General features: G+C 36.9%; 1 protein-coding gene across 8 annotated transcripts in view; it reads left to right on the forward strand.

Moving 5' to 3' along the window:
* The window catches only part of DYRK1A (dual specificity tyrosine phosphorylation regulated kinase 1A), a 138,261-nt gene that overhangs the window by 34,094 nt on the left and 81,462 nt on the right, over positions 1 to 22,705 (forward strand). For 6 of the 8 annotated variants that reach the window (XM_057696803.1, XM_057696804.1, XM_057696800.1 and 3 more), the window contains exon 2: positions 18,445 to 18,530. The exons of 1 other annotated variant lie outside the window; for it this stretch is intronic. In XM_057696803.1, the coding sequence (XP_057552786.1) occupies positions 18,521 to 18,530 (10 nt within the window). In that variant the 5' untranslated portion in view covers positions 18,445 to 18,520. Of the gene's footprint in view, positions 1 to 18,444; positions 18,531 to 19,930; positions 20,024 to 22,705 lie in introns of those variants that run through there. One more of the 8 variants, XM_057696806.1, reaches the window with a different exon arrangement.

Genomic DNA, 22,705 nt, shown 5'->3' on the forward strand with positions numbered 1-22,705 from the left:
GTGATACATAAAATAATGGGCGGGCCGCACACGGACTGCAATAAATGTCAGATTCTGACTTAAAGCCTGCCACCAGATGCAGCTGTACAATTGAAGTATATCAACTCACTTGCCACTGTGAAGCCTTCCACAAGAAGCAGCGTAATTGTCACTTGCCACTCACAGATAGGGTTACGAGTCTGCAAGCAGTTGATTTCTTATGGTCTCTGTGCAGTCAGACCTCTCTGCCAATGATAATCTGTTCTTGCAGCCGCTCCCCAGTGCTAGCATCACCACCTCAGCTCCACTTCAGGTCATCAGGCATTGGATTTTCATAAGGAGCGTGCAACCTAGATCCCTCGCATGGGCAATTCACAGTAGAGTTCGCGTTCCTGTGAGAATCTGATGCCGCCGCTGATCTGACAGGAGGCGGTGCTCAGGTGGTAAATGAGCGATGGGGAGCATCTGTAAATACAGATGAAGCTTCACTTGCTCGCCCGCCGCTCACCTCCTGCCGTGTGGCCCAGTTCCTGACAGGCCACGGACCGGTACCAGTACCAGTCCGTGGCCCCGGGGGTTGGGGACCCCTGCTGTAGTGGAAGGAGCACGGGGTTTTAAAACTTAGAAGCAGTTGGTATTGTTGGGGCCAAATCTGGCTTGTGTTTAGGTGTTCAAGTAAGTGGCTTTTTCCTGGTGAAACAACTTCACAGGGCATGTTAGTTCCTTCCTTTCAGCATGATAGGTTTGCCTTGGCTTTGACAAGGGCATGGTTGCTGCTTAACCCATTGAGATATTATGGATAGAAATCTGGGGGTTCATTATTAAGCTGCAGGGTAAAGGAAGGGGAAGAGTGGTGTGGAAAATATTCAGTGTATGGTAGTAGGAAATCTTGACAGGAAATATAAAGGCTGATTTATTTGATAATGTACCAAAAGTTAGGGATAGAGTGGTGAAAAACACAAATACAGTTTGTGCCCTCATGTCATTGGCAGCCTAAGTTTGATAGTGTAACATTTGCTGTTTGTGATAGAACGTGTGAAAGCTTTTTTGAGCTGTTCCAGATTGGATAGCTCAGTATTGGGTTTCATTGAGCATGAAAGTGGTGGGGATTTTACACTATATGTCTTCCAGTGGTTATGTGTTCTTAAATCTTGAAGGAACTCACAAAAAAGCAGTAAGATTGCAAATCATTCCAAATGAGATGTTGACGTAAATTAAGCATACTTTTCCACATCCTCCAAGAATACACATACAGATGGGAGCGTTTTTCGTAGGTAACATTTGTAAATGTACATATGTTAAGATGATTTGAAAATGTCTTTCTTACCTCTTTGTGTTAGTTTCCTGTGGCTGCTGTAAAAAATCACCACAGACTTAGTTACTTAAAACAACAGAAATTTATTGTCTCATTGTTCTGGAAGTCAGAAGTCTGAAATTAATACCATTGAGCCAAAATCAAAGTGTCCGCAGGCCCAGGCAGTCTCTAAGAGACAGTCTGTTCCTTGTCTCTTCTAGCTTCTTTCTGGTGGCTGCCAGCATTCTTTGACTTGTGGCTCCATCACTCTAACCTCTGCCTCCATGGTGACACTACCTTCTCCTTTCCTGCCCATGTCGAGTATCCTTTTGCCTGTCTCTCATAAAGACACTTGTAAAGGCATGTAGGACCCACCTGGATAATCTCATCTCAAGATCCTTGACTAAATCATAATCACATCTTTAAAGATCTTTTTCTAAATATGGTAGCATCTATGGGTTCCAGAGATTAAGATGTGGCTGTTTTTTGGAGGGTGACATTTTTTAGCCTACACTCCTATACGTTATTTGGAAGAGTAGGAAGTTTGCTTTTGAAATAGTAACTTTTAGATATTCATAAGTATATTTCCAATTACAGTAAAAATTCATAATGTATCATATCTTTTCAGTGTTAGTTTGAGATTCAAATTTGGGATCCAGATTGGGAGGCATTGCCCCCAATTTTACCACCTCACACATCATTTATAACAGTGGTCTTGAGCTTCTCATCTCTGAATAGTGGAGGTTATTGATCTTTTAGGACTGGCTCAAGCTGACAGTGGTAATTTTTATCAGGATTTATTAACAAAGAATCTAAATTTAGGAAAATGGTATAAATGATTGGAACTCATTTTAGCAATCTAGGAATTTTAATGACTTTGTGAGGAGGTGCAGATTGTAGAAGAGTAGTGAAAAATATACTATGATTATACTTTTCCTAAATTTGCTTGGTTGTATCAAACTTGTTACAGTTGGACTATATATTTTTTTATTATGCGGTACCTTATTTTAGCTAGTTTTGGACCGTTCATTTTGAATAAGGTATGGACACATAGTAAACAGTGTTGTTTAAAAAAGAAAAGATGGTCACACTTAGAATGGAAGGTATCAATGGAGGGGTTTTGCAGTTGTGAGCTAGCCATGAACAGAAATGTATGTGTGTTAATTTTAATATCTGGTTCTTTCTTGAACCCGTCTAATTTTGGTTTTTTTTTTTTTTTTTTTGTTTTTTGCTGTTACTCTGAAAAAAATAGACTCTTGTTTCTCTAAACACCTTAAGATACATATTCTGAAGTTCTTTTCAGATAGTTCTATAATTTCTAGTTCCTTGGGTATGAAATTTGATGTTTACCCACTGAGTTTCTCTTATGATGGAGGGTTTCTTTGTGTTTGTAATTACTGTGTATGAGCTCTTCTTCACGGGAACTTCTGAAGGTATTCTGTGTGTTGAGGAAAGTTCATATCTGTTTTTGAATATTTAGGGTCAGTGACACTTTCCACTTCCCATTCCCCATTTCCCAAATGTAATAACCATAAACACTATCAAGCTGTTTATCTGCCTCCCACTTGGTGCAGTTGTTGCCATATTTTTTATTCCTACATTTGTTAGTCCTACATGTGTTATAATTTTATGATCTTAGTTAGCTTTAAGTACGTTTTAAGCTCCAATTTATAATTAATTTTTGTTTTAAACAATGAATCTTTTAATTAAAAGAAGAAAAAAGTACTCTTTTATGAAAATTTATCTACTTATTTACCATTTCTGGCATTCTTCATTCCTCCTATAGATTTGTGTTTCCATCCAGTCTAATTTCCCCTCAGTCTGAAGAACATTCTTTAGTGGTTTTTGTAGTGCAGGTATGCTGGTAAAGAATTCTCTCTTTATTTCACCTTTGTGCTTGAAGGTTATTTTAACTGGATATAGAATTCCAGATTGATAGCTGTTGTCATTGAGTATATTAACGGCGGTGTTCCATTGTCTCCTGGCTTCCATTGTTTCTGATGAGATGTTAGTGATAAATTACTGTTTTGTTGTTCTCTCTGTATATACTGTCTTCTTTCTCTCTGGCTGCTTTCAAGATTTTTCTCTTTATCTTTGGTTTTAAGCTGTTGGCCTATGATGTGCCTGGGTGTGGTTATAATTTGAGAGGTTTTTAGCCATGATTTCTTCAGATATTTTTCTACTATTTTCTCACTGTCTTCTGTGATTTTATAATTTCTTTTTCTTTTTTTTTGTAGTTTCAGTTTTTCTGCTGAGTTATTCTATTCACACATTGAAGAACAGATGTTCCTTAAAGTTTTTGAACACATTTTCTTACAATTCTTTGAGTAAAACATCTGCCTTAAAGTTGTTGTCTGCTAAATCTAACATCTCATCCCACTTGGGGTTGGTTTTCTATTGACTCTTTTTTCCCCTTGTCTGTGGATCACATTTTTCTGTTTCTTGTTTACTAATTTTTGATCGAATACTGTTTTTTTCCTCTTAAGATTGTTAATGTTTGTTCTACAAGGCTGATTGGTCACCTTGAATTTATTTATGTTTGGTTTTATATTTGGTTACTCAGGATCTGTAGAAAGCTCAATGTGACTCCTGGCCCCTTTAATATAGTGAGACATGACTTCCACACTGGGTCTTGTGGATCTTGTCTGCGTTTGGTTTTGGACATCACTAGTTTTGGTCTAGAGTAGGCTGTACTCTAAAGTGTGGTCCTTAGTCTTGAAGGGGGGAAAGGAATGTTAAGGTGTATATTGTAACAGTTCTCCAGAGAAACAGACCCAATAGAAGATGCGTGATTTATTATAAGAAATTGGCTCATGAGATTGTGGAGGCTAAGAAGTCCCCACATCTGCAGTTGGCAAGTTGGAGACCCAGAGAGCTGATTCTAGTCAGAGTCTGAAGGCATGAGAACCGTAAGAGCTGATGGTTTAAGTTCTGGTCTGAAAACCAGCAGGCTCAAGATTCAAGAGCTGATGTTTCAGTTTGAGTCCAAAGGCAGGAAAAAAGTTGAAGTCTCAGCTCAATGCAGTGAGAAAGGAGTTCTGTCTTACCTGTGGAAGGGTCAGCCTTTTTATTCTATTCAGGCCCTCAACCAACTGGATGAGGACCCACCCATATTAGGGAGAGCAGTCCGTCCGCGGATTCAGATGTTAATCTCATCCAGAAGCATCCTCACAGACACACCTGGAGTAACATTTGACCAATTGTCTGGGCACCCCATGGCTCAGTCAAGTTGACACAGTAAAACTCTGTTAAGGAGATCTTTCCACTGTGGCTCGGCAAAGACTCCAAAATCTCCCAGGCCTCATTCTCGGTTGTTCTGTTCTGCTCTCAGCCTCCTAGCAGTCACTCTGTGCTGACTTTGGGTAGTCTCACCTTGCCCATGTACATTCTGGTCTTCTTGGGTCCCCTGTACAGACTTTTGGGTACCCCTTTCTCCTCTCTCTGTTGCCCTTTCCCCCAAACATTCCAGGTGCTTCAGCTGCTTGGAACTCTGACCTTTACCTTCACATCTCAGTAGGACCCCCATGCTTTGCTTGGATTCTAGCTCTCTCCACCATGTTGGGAAGTTGTCCCCAGAGAACCAGGGCAAAAAAAATAGCGTCAGTGGAGGAGACAGTTTTCTTTTAAAATTCTATTTATCTGATTATCTTTCATGGGGCAGGCAGGTTTTTAAATAATGTTATAGTGACATGAACCTTTGGGTGAAGGTCAGGCCAGAGGGATGATCTCTAGAGTAAATTGTACCCCACTTCCCACTTAGTGTTGGAACCATAGCCAAGGCAGATGCCATGGGTCACAAGTTCTGCAGATGGAATGACTGGGGGCTGTCACTCATGAAGCAACTCTCCCATTACTGGATGCCTTCATTCTTTCCTCCATTTGCTACTTGTTCTTCTGTAACATTCTTTCTCTTCTTCTTTTTTTATTTTTTGGCCGTGTGTGGAATCTTAGTTCCTTGACCAGGGATTGAACCTGTGTCCCCTGCCGTGTAAGAGTGGAGTCTTAAACACTGGACCATCAAGGAAGTCCTTGTAACATTCTTCTTATTCTTGGTTTTAGTTCTGTCTTCTTTAACTACAAGAAGCAAGTGAAAGTCTGTTCATTACATCCTTGAGACTTGCTAAATTATTTGGAGATGTCTAATCACTGGTCCTTTAGTCTTTCATAGTCTTGGCTGAACGGCCTTGGTACTTGCAGATCCCTGCTTACTTTCTCAGAAGTTCTGAATTTTCTCACCCCCTCTCTTACGTGAATATAGAAATTGAAAGAATTGTGAGCTTCAGAAGCCTTATACATAGAAAGACTACAAATCCAGGTCTCACTTGTCAAATGCTTGGAAAGGTTGTTTCTGATACTCCCCCTTCCTCAAATCTAAGTTGGTTCCTCTCGTTAATCTTCTCTTTTAGCAATCCATACTTTCCCACCTAATCGTGAGCACGGTTTGTAGTTATATATTAGTGTGATTTTGCCTCTTTCCCACATTGGACTGTGAGTTCCCTGAGGGCAGACACAGTGACAGTAAATCTCACACTATGTCCTCAGTTCTCAGCATATGTTTGTTGAGGAAATGAAGGATAAATTTGAAACTCTAATCACATCATGACATCATCTGATTTTTAGGCTATTGTGTGTGTGCAGTTATTTAAAATTATTTTTAGGTTGTTTCAATAGGCGTAAATGATGGCACTTCTGAATTGTATACAGAAGTGTGTATGATTGTCCCTCTTTCAACTTTCTGCCCACTCCCGTCCACTCCTCCCCAACCACCTTCTCAGTCCCATTGTGTTAAATGACAGATACTGCTGTGAAAGGTTTGCAGTTATCTTTCTGGACATTTCCCCATGTATTTTCATTTATATGAAAGTAAACATAAGTATGCTTATGTTGTTGTACAGATATATATTTACCCATATTTCTGTGTAGCAGTGGAGTTTGAATGCTCAATTAAAATGGCAGTTAAATAGTTTTGCTATTATCACTGGTTTGATAATCACATCTTTTCAGTGTTTATTTTACTTTCAGATACTCTTCAGTAAGGCACATAATCTCTAGACCTGAATTTCCTCATCTACTAAAGGATTGATTTGAATTAAATGAAGTTGAAGACCTCTTGCTCTCAGTCTGATACTGAATTCAGTGTTACCGTATCATTCATCTGTATTAGCTACCACAAAAAACGTGTTATTCTTTGTAATGTGAAAAAGTACGAAGATCAAACATCAATATTGACTTTGGGTAGCAAGAGGAAATTTTGGGGCAAGTTGTTAAAGTGTTCAGTTTTTTTTCCTCCAAGAGTAGCTAGAGAATGTTAGCTGCTAAAACTAGTAGTGGAATCTGTCTTGTGGACTTTCGCACTAGAAGTTTGTGCTTTATTGATCTCTCAGAGCTAGCTGATGACACCCTAAAGGGAATTTTACTCCAACTCCCTGAATTTTCACATCACAGCTGTACTTTTATTAACACAATAAATGTCCTTGCAAAAATTTTATAGGAATCAAAGTTTACATAGGTAAACCTTTGTTAGTGACTTATATAAAACGTTTTACGTAAAAGTTTCCCAAGCAAGTTTAACCCCATCTCCTCTCCAAAAGAGAAACAAACAAAAGAATTAAAAAAAGCAGATTTTGCTTAGTCATGGTATGTTTGTAAATTCTCGTCATAAAATATCAAACCTTTAAATTTCTTTTAGCATCTTTTGTCAAGTATCTCACTTTAGAGTTTAAAGAATTGTATTTCTAATACTTATTTTATATATCACTGCTTTTATTAAATTTTTTTTAGTTATGGAAAACTTCAGACATACATAAAAGTAGAGAATATAATGAACCCTTATGTCCCTGTCCTCCTGCTTCCATAGTCATCACTATTTTGCCCACCTGGTTTACTAACATTTTCAATATAAATAATACCACATTTAAAAATATTATCTTTAGAAAAGGGGCTTGGTATTTAACAGGGAAGAAAGAAACCCAAAATAAGAAACAAAAAATATGCCTAAGCTTTATCTGATTGTTGCTATTTATAGAGAATTGATAATTATATAAAATATCTTTTTTAGCTCATACACTATTCTCTGTATCAGAAATACTCAATTTTGTGCCTTTCCCATTGAAATGAGTTAGCACAGTCATTTGTTCCATCACTAGATTGCGGGTATGACTTAACTGTGCTTATAATCTTAAATATTTAAAAAGTTTAGTTCATTTGTTTCAACAAAGCAACCAAAAGCAGATATTTTTTGGAGATGTGGTTTGATGATTATGGTTTTCTCTCCCTCCTGTATTGAGAGTCAGCTATAGTTGAGGAAGCTGGCCTCCTGGAGGGTGAGGTGAACAAGGCTTTTCTCGCTTTCAGGGGCTAGTTGCTGTCAAGCATATGGTTTGTTAGCTACAGTTGAAGGCAGAGTGGGGTTAGGGCCTCATTCATGGTATAGATACTGCTGTGGCAGGGCTGAGGGGGAAGTGGTATGTGTAGAGGGTACTGGTGGGAGACTTTCTGGAGGAGAAAGCATTGGTGTTGTTGGACTTGGAGCCTGGTGCTGATAGGCAGAAAAGGAGGGAAGGCTCATTGAGTAGTCTGAGCAAAAAAGTGATGTTGGAGGAATGAGCTTTGTCCATCACGGCTAGAGTGTAGATTTGGGGGAAGCTTTATAGTAGGAGATAAGCCTGGAAAGGTGGAGGTGATAATGACAGTAATAAAATATGACAGTATACAGAGGTGAACGTGTAATGAGCACTTACCGTTAGTGCCACCTAGTAAGTTGTGGAGCCAAAAGTTAAACTAGAGCAGGCTGACTCCAGAGCCTAACAGCTTTGGGCCCTGGACACCAGGTTAAGCAACAAAGCTCTTTTTGGGGGTCCTACCTATCATGGACAGTGACCTAGCAGTATATTAACTGAGTTTTAAAAACAAAGATCGTTAATAGTTTATTTTCATGAGCTTTTCACCTTTATTGGAGTTTTAAAAATTTGGAGGTACTGAAAGGTTGTTTCATAGTTGTGGCCCTTACTAGCTAGATTTTATGATGACTTTTGTGTTAAGATGGAGGTTGAATTTCTTGGACTATTTCCCCCTGATTGTAAAAGACATGCATATTAGAAAAGTTGTGATGCACTGAAAAGTGTAAAGAAGAAAATAAAAATTGCTTAGTCTTTTATTAGCCAAAGACATTCATTATTAATAATTTTATGTATTTTCTTCCATAGTGTTTCCTGTACTTCTTTTTTTTTTTACTTTCCTGAGACTGTGCTTTGATGAAGATTTTGAGTTCTTTCTGATAAATATAATGCATGACTTTTTTCCTCATGTTATATAATTATGATAAGAACTTAAATGGTTACATAATATTTTATCATGTGAATGTACCATAATCTTTGTCATCTTTTTAGTGTTGAACATTTTTATTGTTTCTAATTTTTTATTTTTGATGATGCACTTTCATATATAAATTTTGTATTATCCATCTTGAAATGTATTTCTAGAAGTAGAGATTGAACATGAAGCAAAATAGACTATGAGCAGCATGTGAATCGGTGCTACCTGAAGCAGACTGTATGGAAACAGTACTTACTCTTGCCAAAGCTCATGTTCAAGTATACTGTGTATAGATTTGAAGATCATAAGTTGAGAAATAAAGCATAAGATTTGAGCAAGAAAAGTGGACTGAGACTGGCTAATTAGATTTGAGAAGAGAGATTGAGTGTGTTCAGCTGGAGAAGAAGCTGAGGAATAAGGTCTCTGCATATGAAGAGTGTTTTGTAGGCTGTGTATAGATAGCTATTTTCTGTTTGTTCAGAGTGCATAAAAAGACATGAACCTAAGTTAGTATAGGAGAATTTAGCATACAATTTGTGACTAAGAATTGAAAATTCTCTGTATAGTTTATCATAGAGTTATTCTTTGAGATGGATAGATTTTCACTATATTTAGGATTTTATTCTGCGTAAGGAGGAAGGGGTGCTTAAGATGAAGCTTTAAAGGTATTACTAGACCTTCATTTCTAATACTTATTTTGATATTAATTCTAGTTTTCTTACCTGTTGTATGTTTTCTTTTTGATATTCCAAAATGGGAATAGTACTACTATGTTAAAGTTTGTAGGCTTGATTGAAAGGACAAACCAAAACAAGAAACAAACAAAACCCCACCCAGGCAGCTAGCGGAATAGCATGCCCATGTATATGATTGATTTGCGTGGCTGTGACTGAGGTCCTCAGAGTTGAACCTCCAGTCCAGTGAGGCCAGTGGAATTTGAAGTATAGGTTGGGAAATGTTGACATTAACAAATAAGTCATACATATTAGGATTGTGACAGTGTGGCTGCTGATACCCCATGACAGTCATTTATACAGAATTTCCATTGATCAAGAAAATTCTAGGTTAAGATTTTAAGGTTTAAGATTTTAGGTTTAAAATTTTGTTTCATTACAAAAATCCACATTCATTTTAGAAAGTTTAGAAAATACAGAAGATAAGAATAACAGTTTCCTGCAGTTTCTCTCTCTGGAGATAGCTACTATTTGCATTTTGTGTATAACCTGTCAAGTTTTTTTTTTTTCTGCACACTATTCTTCTCTCCTTTTTAAAAATAAATATATTTGCATACTGCTTTATAACCCACTTTTTCTCTGTAAGACAGTATTTTCCATATTGTTATTCTATTATTCCAATGTGCTCATTAAACATCTGTTAGAATATGATAGAAATATGAGATTGAGATTCACGAAGCAGTAGATAATATCTCGAGTAAAAATGTAACATAAATAGTTAATAAAATATAGTGGTCGATAAGTAAACACAAGTTCAGAGGAGAGACTGGAATGGCTTTAAGCTGGATGAGGGAGAATTGAGGTCGTCTTAAAGAGTGGATAGGATTTAGGTAAAGAAAGGGCAACTTTTAGGCAGGGAAAATGATTTGAGCATTGATGCATAAGGAGGTTAAGTGGCATTTTACAGAATGCCATGCTGAGCTCTGAGTTCAGGGCGATAAGATTTGATCTAATGTTCCTAAGTTACAGAGGGCTTAATCCAGGTTGAAAGTCTGTGCTTCAGGGATATATGTGTGGCAGCTAAGTGTGTGATGAAATGGGACAAGGCATAAGCTGTCTTTAAGTAAAATAGTTCCAAAATCCGGCTGTGCTCAAGAATAACCTGAAAGTTCTTGTTTTAAAAAAAAAACCAAGCAGTCCTTCTCCATGCTTTCTGAATCAGGATCTTTTGGGAGTGGAGTCTGCAGTTTAGCTTTGGCAACCTCCCATATTGTTTCTGATATACTATCTGGCCTAGGAGATGTTTAGTTTAGGAGGCATCTGTAGTATGTGTGAAATAAGGACCTGGACCAGGGTGATTACGGTAGGCATGGAGAAGAATGGAAAATCGATAGGATTTAGTGAGACCATGTAGAGTAGTAGCTAAAGGAGTTAGCACTTTCTAGAATGGTTGTGGTGGGGGGGAGTGTAGAGATGGGAATGTGAGTTGTGTAAGGAAGGGATGAAGATGCCTTTTAGGCATAGTGAGTTGAGGTAGTGGTAATGTGGTACTGTAGGCACACCAGCAGCTGTTGGACTAGTTACTGAGTGAGTGGTCAGGGTAGAGAAAAGAGTTTGAAATTACTAGTTCATAGGAAACCTTTGAAGTACTTCTTTTAGAGGGAAAGATGTATAGAAAAATGAGTGGAGGGGCCAGACGATGGAACTGGAGTTTGGGGCCTGAGTTTGGGGCCACAGGTCAAAGAGACATGGAGGATAATTAGACCACATGTTTTAAGAATTTTCAGGAGGTAGCATTTCTCTTTAGGTTCCACAGAAGTCTCTCAGGGAAAATAAGTAAAACTAAACTCATTTTACTACTCTTAGTAATAGGCTTATTGGAAGAAAACGTGAGCAGTTAATAATAGTGTATGTTTTTGATTATTTCTGGACCTTGTTATTTTTCTGTATTTTTGAAATTCAAGGATAATTAAAAGTAGTGGTTTATAAAATTATATATAGTTATATGTATAAAAGTACACATAACCAACTGAGTATATGTGTGCATGTACTTATGGAAATTAATTATATATAATGTATATTTTATAATAAAATTGTGTGTATATATGAAATACTTTAGAAACACACATATATATAAATACTTTAGACCATCCTATTTAGAAAAGTCAGTGCTATCAGAAAGGAAAGAGAGAGCAGAGTGGTTTTTTATTACGTTTCTTAGAAATTAGTTATGAGAAAGGATTGCAGGCTATTATTGATTGAACGTATTCTTCCTAAGTGTCTTCTGTCTGATAGATATACTTTATTTCTAAAATACACACATGCATGAGATCACCCCTGATGTTCAGATTAGGGAGGGAAATGTGACAGAGCTGTGACATTAAGCACTGGATCTCAACCTTGTTTGATTCTCACAGCACCTAGAGGTCATCGGACCACCCCCTTTTAATTCCTTTTATGAGCAGGAGTGATTGGAGTAATAGAAAACTTGAGTACATTATGTGTAGGTGATAGGAAGTGAGCGCATCAACAGAAGAGATTGAAAAAATTTGTTTTGTTCATACCACTTTGCTTTTAATTCCTATTTACAAAGGGTTCCTGTACCCGATTCCAACGTGTATGTGTATGTGTTTCACAGAGGTGGGGCTTTTTCACACCAGGCAATTCTCAGATGCCAGCAGGGTATCTGGGAATTCAGCCCAGTTCTCATACTGTATACCTGGAGGTGGAATCACCACTCACAGGTAAAGGGTTCAGTCCTGTAAGACCCTCCACTTATGACACCAAGCACAAGCCCTGGTTATTACCTGGGCTTCTGACTGGCTGCAAACTGGAGGTTCCTGTGACCTCCTCCTTAGGTTTGATTCATTTCCTAGAATGGCTCACAGAACTCACTTTTTTTGTTTTTGTTTTTGGCCGTGCCGCACAGCTTGTGAGATCTTAGTTCCCCAACCAGGGATTGAACCTGGGCCCTGGCAGTGAAAGCGCCGCGTCCTAACCACTGGACTGCCAGGGAGTTTCCCAACACAAGAATTTGTGTGGATTGGATGTGGGTAAGCAATAGGAAAGAGGTCCTAGATGAACTGAGAATACAAGGAAGGAGAAGTGGATTTTTTTCCTGTCTTGCCTCGTATTTCCTCTTCTTTTTTGATCAGGAGAGAAGAGTGGGAAAATGATAAATTCAGTTTCATGTGGGGCCTGAGATGAGTGGCTTTGGAGTTGGTTTGGTTGGATTTGAATCTTATCTCTACAGTTCATCCTGTGTGACTTAGGGCCTTCTTTGGGCCTTAGTTTCCTCACCTTAGTAAAACAGGTAATAGTGCTACTTAACCTATGTACTTATTTGTGTAGATTAAAGGAAAATGTTTATGTGTCCATTAAATATAAGATAGCTCATATGCGGTGATAACTGGGAAACAAAAATGACTGGGACGTCAAGCTCAGTTCACGGGACTTTCAGAAATGTTTGCCTGAACCTCTAAAGGAGAGAGAGAGGTGGGCTAGAGGCAAGTTGGCATTTTAAAACTTTGCTTAATTCTGCATATAACTAAAATAGTACTTAATGTTGACTTCCGACCAACTACCTTAGAAATGAGCCTTGTGGAACTTAGGTCTGCTTATGATTGAGATATTCCCTGTTATCTACTTCATATAGTAATAGTCATTCTCTAGTAGTGGAAGTTAGGTTCTTGAAAAGTTCTGTGGTCTGAATATTCATGTTTGAGGAACTCGGAGTATAAGAGAATACATGTAGATATGTTGATAGACTTGAAGGTTGATGTAAACCTGTGAAAATCATTGATTTCACACTCACTAAAGGAGACAAAATAAATTATCAGTGGTGGTTTATATGTTTTGATTAGTGGCAGGGTACCTGTACTTTTTTTTTTTTTGGTCATAGCTTACTCCTAGAAGCTTTTCAGTCTCTGCCTGCCAGTCTTAAAAAAGATTTGTCAATACGTTATGCTTTGTAAGAGATAGTATGTCTGTGAGTTATTTCCCTCCTGTTTTCCTTTATTGCCATATCCAAATACTTGGTGCCTAATTTTGTCTCAGTTTAGCCTAGGTATAGTCCTGGAGAGGCTGGGTAGCTTGATGCTTGAGATAGCACAAATTGGGGCAATATTTATTTAATCCACTCAGCTCTTTCTTCTTGAACCTTTTCTCCAGTGCTTGCCCAGGGTTGTGTTAGTTCTTTATATACAGTTTCATGAGAAATCACATCCTTCTTTAAACACATGTATCAGCGACTCCCACTTCCAACATGCCATTGGAATCATATAATCCAAGACCCAGGTTTATAGTCCTTTGTATGCTTTTATCTTGCCTGAGGCTTTAGTGCAAAAATGACTTATCTATTAGTTTTTACACTCTTTTCAGCTTGTCTTCTTAATTTTTTAAAACTTTTTTGGTAAAGGGAACATAGAACAAACTGTAACATGCTATAATGAGAATTTCTCTGCTAGGCTGACTTCTCAGGAGACTTTCTTTTCCACTCCCCTTAGTGAAATACTTTTTACAAATTAATTTACTGCTTATGAGCTTTATTTCATGTTTGGTATGGTTGAGGCAGAAGAGTGGTGAGTTTAAAATCAGACTTAGTCACATAGATTTTTGCAGGTTTGTAATTTTCTCATAAGCATTTCAGTGATCCCTAATGAGAGGCATCTTGGAGTGATGGAAAGTAGTGGAACTAGAGTTCTCAAGCTGTGACCTTAGGCCAGGATGGTTAATCTGTCTGAACCCTGGTTTCCCCACTGATGAAGTAACACTGCCTGCCTGTAGGGTGTGTGTGAACGTCTAGGAAATGTCTCAGCTGAGTGGTTGGTATATAGCGATGTCCTTTTCCCTGCAGTTTTACTCGTAATTTTCATTTGATATCTTATGCTTTTTGCCTTTTTAATTTTTTTTTTTTTGAGACTGTGACTATTTCCTAGGGATTTTGGGAAAGTCATAAATGTTCTTGGTTTTTAGTATTTCTCTTGAAAATCCCCAGTTAGTGAAAAGGCTTTTTTCTCTGTATGCCATTTGATCATCTTATTGGAAATTAGAGTTATAGATTTTTTTCTTGTGGGTTAGGTATCAAAACATTTCCCCCTGTGATTCCTTTGGCTATTATAATTCTTAAAAATCTATTTCAGAAATTTTTGTCTGGAAAAAAGACATTTTCTTCTGTCATTTCCTTACTCTGTTAGTGTAAATGAGCAGAAGTTTATAAGGAAAGCTAGTCGCTAGTCACAGTGTATAATTTTAAGATAATCACATTGTAATTTGATCCATCAAATTTTAGGCCTTTCAACTTGTTTTCATTTTTGTAGCTTTTTTTTTGGTAACTTTAATTTTTAATTTTATTTATTTATTTATTTTATTGGCTGTGTTGGGTCTTTTTTTGCTGTGCACGGGCTTTCTTTAGTTGCGGTGAGTGGGGGCTACTCTTCATTGTGGTGCGTGGGCTCCGCATTGCCGTGGCTTCTCTTGTGGAGCAGGGGCTCTAGGCGCGTGGGCTTCAGTGGTTGCAGCACATGGGCTCAATAGTTGTGGCGCATGGGCGTAGTTACTCCGCGGCATGTGGGATCTTCCTGGAGCAGGGATTGAACCCGTGTCCCCTGCATTGGCAGGCGGATTTTTAACCACTGAGCCACCTAGGAAGCCCTGTAACTTATTCTTAATTAGCATCTTCTGAACTATCAGAATTGTCCTTTTAAATCCCATTGTGCGTTATATTTTATTTTTTCATGTGGGTTAAATTTTTAAAATTGTGAATATGTGAATATATGAAAATATATACTGATATAACATGTAAATTTAACAGATAATAAAAAACTGTACTTCCAGCCAGCTTAAGAAATAAAATAGTACCTACCAGTACTTCTGAAGCTTGTATTTTACTGATTTTTTTTCACCTGCTGCTTGTAATACTTCCCTCCTACTTTAGTTATTTTGAAACTAGATAAAAGTTTTAATTTTGTGTCAGTACAAAACATTGTGTCATTAGAGAATACATTAAGACCTGCCACTTAGTTCCTTAGCTCTTGAGTTAGTCTGGATTTGCCATGTCATGCTGATGCATGCATTTCAGTCACAGTTTTGCTACTTTAGTTTTTTTCAGATTTGTAGTAATTTTATAAATCCCAGCAGGACAGTGCTTTTAATTAGGTATCCTGATATCCTCCTACCCTTTCTCCCTTCTCCTTGTCTGCTCCACCTCTCTTGAGAGAGAGCGAGAGACAGACACCAAGAGACCAAGTCTGATACCTTTCTGAGCATACCATGCACTTAAACTCAGCTTGTTGAAATTCTGTTATCCCTGCAGATGTGCTGTAGGTTAATTTTATGCAGTGATTTTCAGACAGTTAAAAAAATGGTTGGTAAGTTCAGCTTCAAAAACCACTTAAACTCAGTTCCTAGATTGTTCATAGACCATTACATTGCCTTTGGGAAAATGTGAGCTAAAACATACTGTAAAAGATTTTGAGGTTTATGGGAGGTTCCTGTGGTAAGGATAGTAGATGCTTTTCATTAGCATCTAATTTTGCTCCATATTTTGTGAATGACTCCATTTGTGGGGGAAAAGATAAAAAATTCACTGTAGGTGTTTCTCAGAAAAAAATTAAAATGTGACTGTCTGGATTTGTTTTTTTTTTTTTTTTTTTTTTTTTTTTTTTTTTTTTTTTTTTTTTTTTTTTTTTTTTTTTTATTTTATTTTTTTTTGGGGGTACACCAGGTTCAATAAATTGTTTTTTTTTTACACATATCCCCATATTCCCTCCCTTCCTTGACGCCCCCCCCTCGATTCCCCCCCACCCTCCCTGCCCCAGTCCTCTAAGGCATCTTCCATCCTCGAGTTGGACTCCCTTTGTTATACAACAACTGACTGTCTGGATTTGTAAGCTTCTTTAGAAAGAAAATTGTATCTGTAGTTTGCCAAGTACACTTGATGTTCGCTGTTACCTACTTATTGTCATCAAAACTCACATCTAATATAAGAAATTGTTTTTTGAGAAGTGACCAGTCTGAAGGATATATTGGAATAATCACTAGAATCTTTATTTAAAGCAATCCAAGGTCTGGACTTGAGGAGTTGATCATTTCTCCCATATATGATGGTTTAGTTGTTGCATATGTTAGCAGCAAATTTTGTAACTTGTAGAGATTCTTTACTCTTTGCTAAAGGCTGCTTTTCAAATGAGTAGTGATTAAATGGTTGATTTTTTTCTAAAAGATGTCATTTTAGGATGAGGCAACTTTGATAACCCAGCATCAGGTGCATTACCCACTGTGCCACTGGCCCACTCATCTTTTTCTGCTGGAACCACTGAAGCTGGCAGGGTGTAGGTAGCATTGTGACATTTTACAGGTGAAGAATATGATGTCGAGAGCCTGAAGGATTTGAAAATGTGCAGTTCACAGCTAGAGATCTAAAAATTCACGTGTTCCTTTACTGTAGTTCATGCTAGAATTGTAAAGATTGACCATGTATGAGGGAAAAATTATTAAACTGTTTTCACAGTAAAAATCTTTAATCTTGCTGATTCAAATATTATTTTTGCAAGTAAAACCATTTTGATGCACTACTTTAATGTTCATCCATTCATCTATACATACTTCTCTTCTTCCCAAGTTGAGTACCAGTTGATCTCATGCCTAGGGTTTTACGTGATATCACAGTAGCGTCTAAACTGGAAAAGCGGTTCTTCAGGAATGGAATCTGGAATCTGGGGAATATTTGAGACATAAGTAGTTCCTAATTGACACGTAATTCATACATGTAAACCCGTGTCTTTGAGCTGCTCTTCCAGTTGCTGCTATTTGGAGTACTGTTTTGGGCTTTTAGAGACGCCCAGGGTGTTCGAAAGTAGAAGGAGAAATGTGAAAAGCAGAAGTATTTGGGGGCAATAAATACAGACAAATTTTTATGACTCGCATAAAAATGTTTTTCCTCAAACTACCCAGTAGTTTTTAACATTATTTTGCAATACTACTAGAATTTTACCAATTAGGGATTTATTTGGGCTAACTAGCATCCTTGTTGAAAACTGCAAATACAAAAGTGAATTATTTTAGCCCAGGTTGATTTCTTCCTGTCACCTACCTGAAATGAACTACATTGAGGCAATAGGAGCTTTGGGTGGTAATTTAGGAACATACTTAGGGGAAAGGGTTATTATTAGCAGGATGATTGGAATGTCATAATGTAAAATTTAGGAAATTACACGTATCAGGAGTTGAGAGAGTGCATACAAAGGAAAACAACCTACTTTAGAATTTGTCTGGATAAAGAGAGGATCTAGAATTGTTTAAGTTTCTGTGTTTCTTCTGCAGCGTCTCCAGTGCCCATGGCTGGTGTAATATCTTGGGCTCAATAAATATCTTTTGGCTAGCCTGTAAACTTGGCCAGCATAAGCAACATTGTTTCATTAAGAATAATACTGAATTCCACAATATCAATTTGAAAAATACATTTTTAGACCAAACCCATTTATAAAGTTAGCTTTCAGCCTGTGCTTGATTTGTCTTGTGCGCCATCATGTGCTCTCAGTTGACAACATGGACGAAGTTGTCCATGTCCGTCAGTCATGGAATTTGCTGGCTAATCATGAAAAGGCAGTGGAAGTGATAAGTGGGAAGTAAAGTGAAAGAATTACAGTAAGTAAGAGAAGCCACTTGGAGAGCAAAAGAGGGCTTCTGGGCTTGAGGGAGCCGATGTGAGTATTATCCCAACTTATTCACCAGTAACATTGGTAATGTGATGGATCGTTCCTATAAAGTAACTTTCATTACCTCTGATAGTAAGCCACGGTGAAAAGTGAATTCACATTGATACTGATTTGTGAATTGATGTAGATTACAAAATGTAGATTTTTTTTTTCTTCTGATAAATTACATGGAATAGTGGAATATTGACAGTTTATTTCATACCTAGAAATGTGTGAAATTTTTGTTGGTAGTAGTTGGATTTTAAAACTGTTTTTCTTCCTGACAATTAAGTACTTTATGTTTTATATATAATTGATTTTTATTAATGGAAATTATTTTCAAGTAAGCTTAAAAAATGTTGGTAAATGAATTTGCAATAATTTAATCTCTATGTTTTGGGGATTGTATTTACATAAGATGTTCCTCAATTAGGGGTAATTGTCTTGCATCCTTATCTCTTATCATAATCTGTTTTTCTTCACACAGTGTTATAGTTTTGCTGCTGGACTCTTCCCTCCCTCCCCCCACCCCATCAGGATGATATGAGACTTGAAAGAAGACGATGCATACAGGTGACTCAAGTTTTGAAATACAGTAAAACTATGGCTGTCTGAGAGAATGTGGGAACTGGTGGTGTATTTTGAATGGGGGAGTTTTCTGATAAATAGCATTAGTGGGGAGAATAATTTAGATCAATAAATGCAAAAATAGTTGGGATATTTATTAAACTTGACTTTGGGAATCAGTTTGATAATTAGTGACTGATAGTGGTATTAATACAAATACAGCACAGTAATTGCTACTATTTGACCTTTTCAACAGGGGATGGTTGGCTAATACTTTGGTGAGAGTTAAAGTATTTCTAAAATAAAACAAAATATTCACCTTTATGGTTGAATGCGTGTTCCCCAGGTCCCTGTTAGAACAGAGCAAATTTTTTAAAGGCATAGGGAGTAGATGTTACTAGTATGTCTTAAAAAGACTCTGACAATTCAATGAAGGATATTACCCATATGTATGATTCCTTAAAATATGGTCTGGGATTTTGTTTTTTCTTCTCTGCCTCTCTCCATCCTTTCCTCCATTCCTCTCTTTCTTCTTTCTTTCTTCCTTCCTTCTCTCCTTCCCTTTTATCCTTTTGTCATTTGTATGTAAACAGGAGAAGCAGTATAGAAGGCGTTTTTGAAAGAATATTTTTGATTGCTTTATAATTAATTGAGGTGATCTTGCTTGTACATGGAAAAATGGGAGGCTGTTCCATCTGTGGCTGTGTTCAAACTCTTGAAAATGTAGTGTAGCTAATGGATGAAGTGTTACTAACTTCTAAACTTGAATGTTCTTTTGATTGAGGCCGATTAGAAAGCATTTTGTTGAACCAAGTGGCCTTATATTTGTAGACCTGGTCAGAGATAGTCTTATTTGATTTATAAACTGTTTGAAAATGTGATCTTTAACTGGAAAAGAAGTAACTACATAAATCTTGGATAGATAATTAATTACATTATTGGTGATGGTGCTAAAGTTTTTGTGATTGGTTTTTGATTTTGGTGATCTTTGTTTTCTAAAAGGAAAAAAATTACCATTTTTTAACTTCAGAGTGGGATTTAAAAAAAATAATGTCTCAGGTGTACCATTTTGTATGAAAAATTGTGCTTGAATATATATTAAATTTAATTATAGATCAAATCATATTTTACATTCATGTGGGACTCAAAGAATCTGATGGTAATTCTTTTTTCAGTAAAAGGTGATCAGTTATCTCTGTACTCTGTCTCTCAGGGGTGCACATATATATTTGCCTGTACATATTAGAGGTACACCACGTACACATTCTGGCTGAGTGGCTGATAAAATCAACATGATGTTGAATGTCAGTGTCATAGAGAAAGAAATAGGAATATTTACAGAAAAAATTTTGGAATTTTATGAAAATTTTGTTATCAGATTTTATAAGTGTGACCTTTTGGTGCAGGAACAGTTTCTCAGCACTGTCAGCTCCCGGATTGCTCCTTGGGCACTATACTGCACATTGGCTATATCAAGTAGATGCTCACTTTCAACTGAGGTCAGTAGAGGAACAAAGTATTTTGGGGGTATCTCATAGATTTATCCATGAATATTAATGATTTTGGAGATTTTCCCGTAAGGATTTTTGAGGTGGCAGTGTTGCTATTTTATTTCTAGTTTATCTTCACAAGACATGAAGTTTCCAAATAGCTCTTTTCTTAAAAGGCTTATGGATGAAATGAAATATCTAGAGTAAATCCAGTTTATAAAGGTTATCTAGTAAATTTTATGAATGCAAGAACAAAAAAATTTACAAATACTAGATTTATGATATAATCTAGTCTCTTACTCAGCCTTGTAGTCTTTAAAAATTACCAACATTTACTGGCTTATAAAGGAAAAAAAAACAAAAGATCAGACTCTAATATATGTATTAGCTGTTGGTGTATTTCCCTTTCAACAGTTTGAAAGTTAATAATTGTTTTTGAATGTGAAATTAACAGCTTTCATAATCATCATTAATTAATGCAGTTTGCTCTGGTTTTACTATTCACACATTTATTCTCCAGTGGATAGAATTTTAACAACATGAAAACTCCTAAGGAGTTTTTTCATTGGAAGTTATTTCTAGAATGCTTTTGCGTACATGAAAGTGAGTATTGTTTCCCCAGGCATTCATGGTCTTGACTTTATGCTGGTTAGATGTGATGATACCGTACTCTGTCATACCATTTCATTTTAGGTGCAGGTTCAGGGATGCTAGAAAGGACATTGAAGTAATGCTTTGACTGACTGATCTTTCAAAAGCCAAAGCCAATTAGTAGATTTTTACTGAACAGCAAGCCAAAGTTAAACTAATCTCGTGTGTGTGTGTGTGTGTGTGTGTGTGTGTGTGTGTGTGTGTGTGTGTGCGTGTAGGTGTTCCTGTACTTGTCTAATTTGAGGGTATTTTTGCATATTTTAAAATATGGTTAGAATGTAGATGAGGTAAAATCGGAATTTTTTTTTTTTGGAAGAAAAATTATTTATGACCAAACAGTTTATTTGGCTAACATTTGCTTTGTACCAGGTACTGTGATAGTGCTTTGCTGGTAAGGATCCCTGTCCTTAGGAATCAAGGAACACATCGGAAGGGGGGCAGATATAGAAACAGATTATGCAGTGCATGTTTATGATACACTTTAAACACTTTGTTAAATTCAAGGCATCTAGAGTAAAAACAGAAAGCACTCTCTGGTTCATAGCATTTGCAGCAATGGCTTCACCTGATATTTACATGCCGATGTTGTCAAAATCTACCTTTGTGTCCCACTCTTCTCTTCTGAGCTCCAGACTCACGTAACTGCCTCCTAGATGTCTCTGCTGCGCACACTCCCTCCTCTCCTATTTATCCCTGTTAGTGATGAGTGACATCATTCTACCCAAGCACACTGTCGTCTTGGCAACCTAGGAGCTACTCTTTACCCTTTTGAACTAAGCGGTAACCAAATTCACTTTATTTAGAATGTAGAAATCACTTAGGAGATTAAATTTGGAAAATACACTGCCTCAGAGATCAGTGTGCATATTAACGTAAAGGCTTTTGCATTTTTCCAATTTATTTGATGAAAAGGACCTCCCCTTTTATTTCTCATTTATACCTATTAACATCCAATGGAACATTAATTGGAAGAGCTGTTGGATACAGCAGTTGATACCATTCTTTACTTTGTTGGGCTTCTTTAACAACTGAAATTGTTTTTTAACAATAGTGATAGGCTAGTCATTTAAAAACTTGAAATAGTTCTAGAACATATAGTACTAACTCTTTGAGGATGAATAACATTGGGAATTTATTTCAAATTCTGCTGATTTTTTCATACTGTCTGCCATATTTTTATGAGTTTAAGTGCTTAAAACCATTTGGTGCCACAGAGTTTTAATTTTAGATTAAAGTGTGAGTTTTGTAGGGCAGAGTTTGTATACTTCAGTGATCACAGGAGTGTGACATATTGTTTCACAACAATTAGAAATCAGATCTGGAAGTTTAAAAGAAACCAACTTCTATAATCCCATTCATATACAGGGTGCGCTGGGGGAAATAAAAGGGTTTGTACATTTTGATATTTGGGAGCGTGTTGCCCATTTGTCTTCTTTTGGACTTGTTCTTCATGTGGTCCTGAGTATCTGGTCTTTTTCTGTATGTTTTCCCTTCTTTAGCTCTCATTCATTTCTTAACCCCAAGGGTTCTGATTGTGTGCTTCATAATTCAGTGAATTCATGCATTTTGGTGAATGGTAAATCTAGTGGAGGTTTTAAGTTTTTCTCCCTGTTTACTAACTAAAACAGTATCAGTGAAAACAATTGGAAATTTATGAGAATAGAGATAAGTGGAAGGAAACATACCCAAAGTTCTACTGCCCCTTGCACTATGGCACTTTCCCTTGCAGTATTTTGTTTTTGATGCCATTTTTGATTAATTAAGATCATCTGAATATCTGTTCAGGTTGGTGTGCTTGAGTAGAATCTGTTTTTATATTGTTTATATTTTCTCTTTTATTGCTTAGCATTATGTTGTGAACATTTCCCTACATCATAAAAACTTTACTAACTAGTGATCTGCTGTTTCTTTGAACTTGGAGCAAATTCAGAGCATTCAGAACTGTAACTTTTTGAGGGTGAATTATGTTGGAAATTTACTTTAAGGTATGCTGATTTGAAACTATGAGAGTGAGTTAAAAATTATCTGCACTCTGGTTAT

Source organism: Hippopotamus amphibius, chromosome 10 (assembly GCF_030028045.1).
Source record: "Hippopotamus amphibius kiboko isolate mHipAmp2 chromosome 10, mHipAmp2.hap2, whole genome shotgun sequence".
Lineage (NCBI taxonomy): Eukaryota > Metazoa > Chordata > Mammalia > Artiodactyla > Hippopotamidae > Hippopotamus > Hippopotamus amphibius.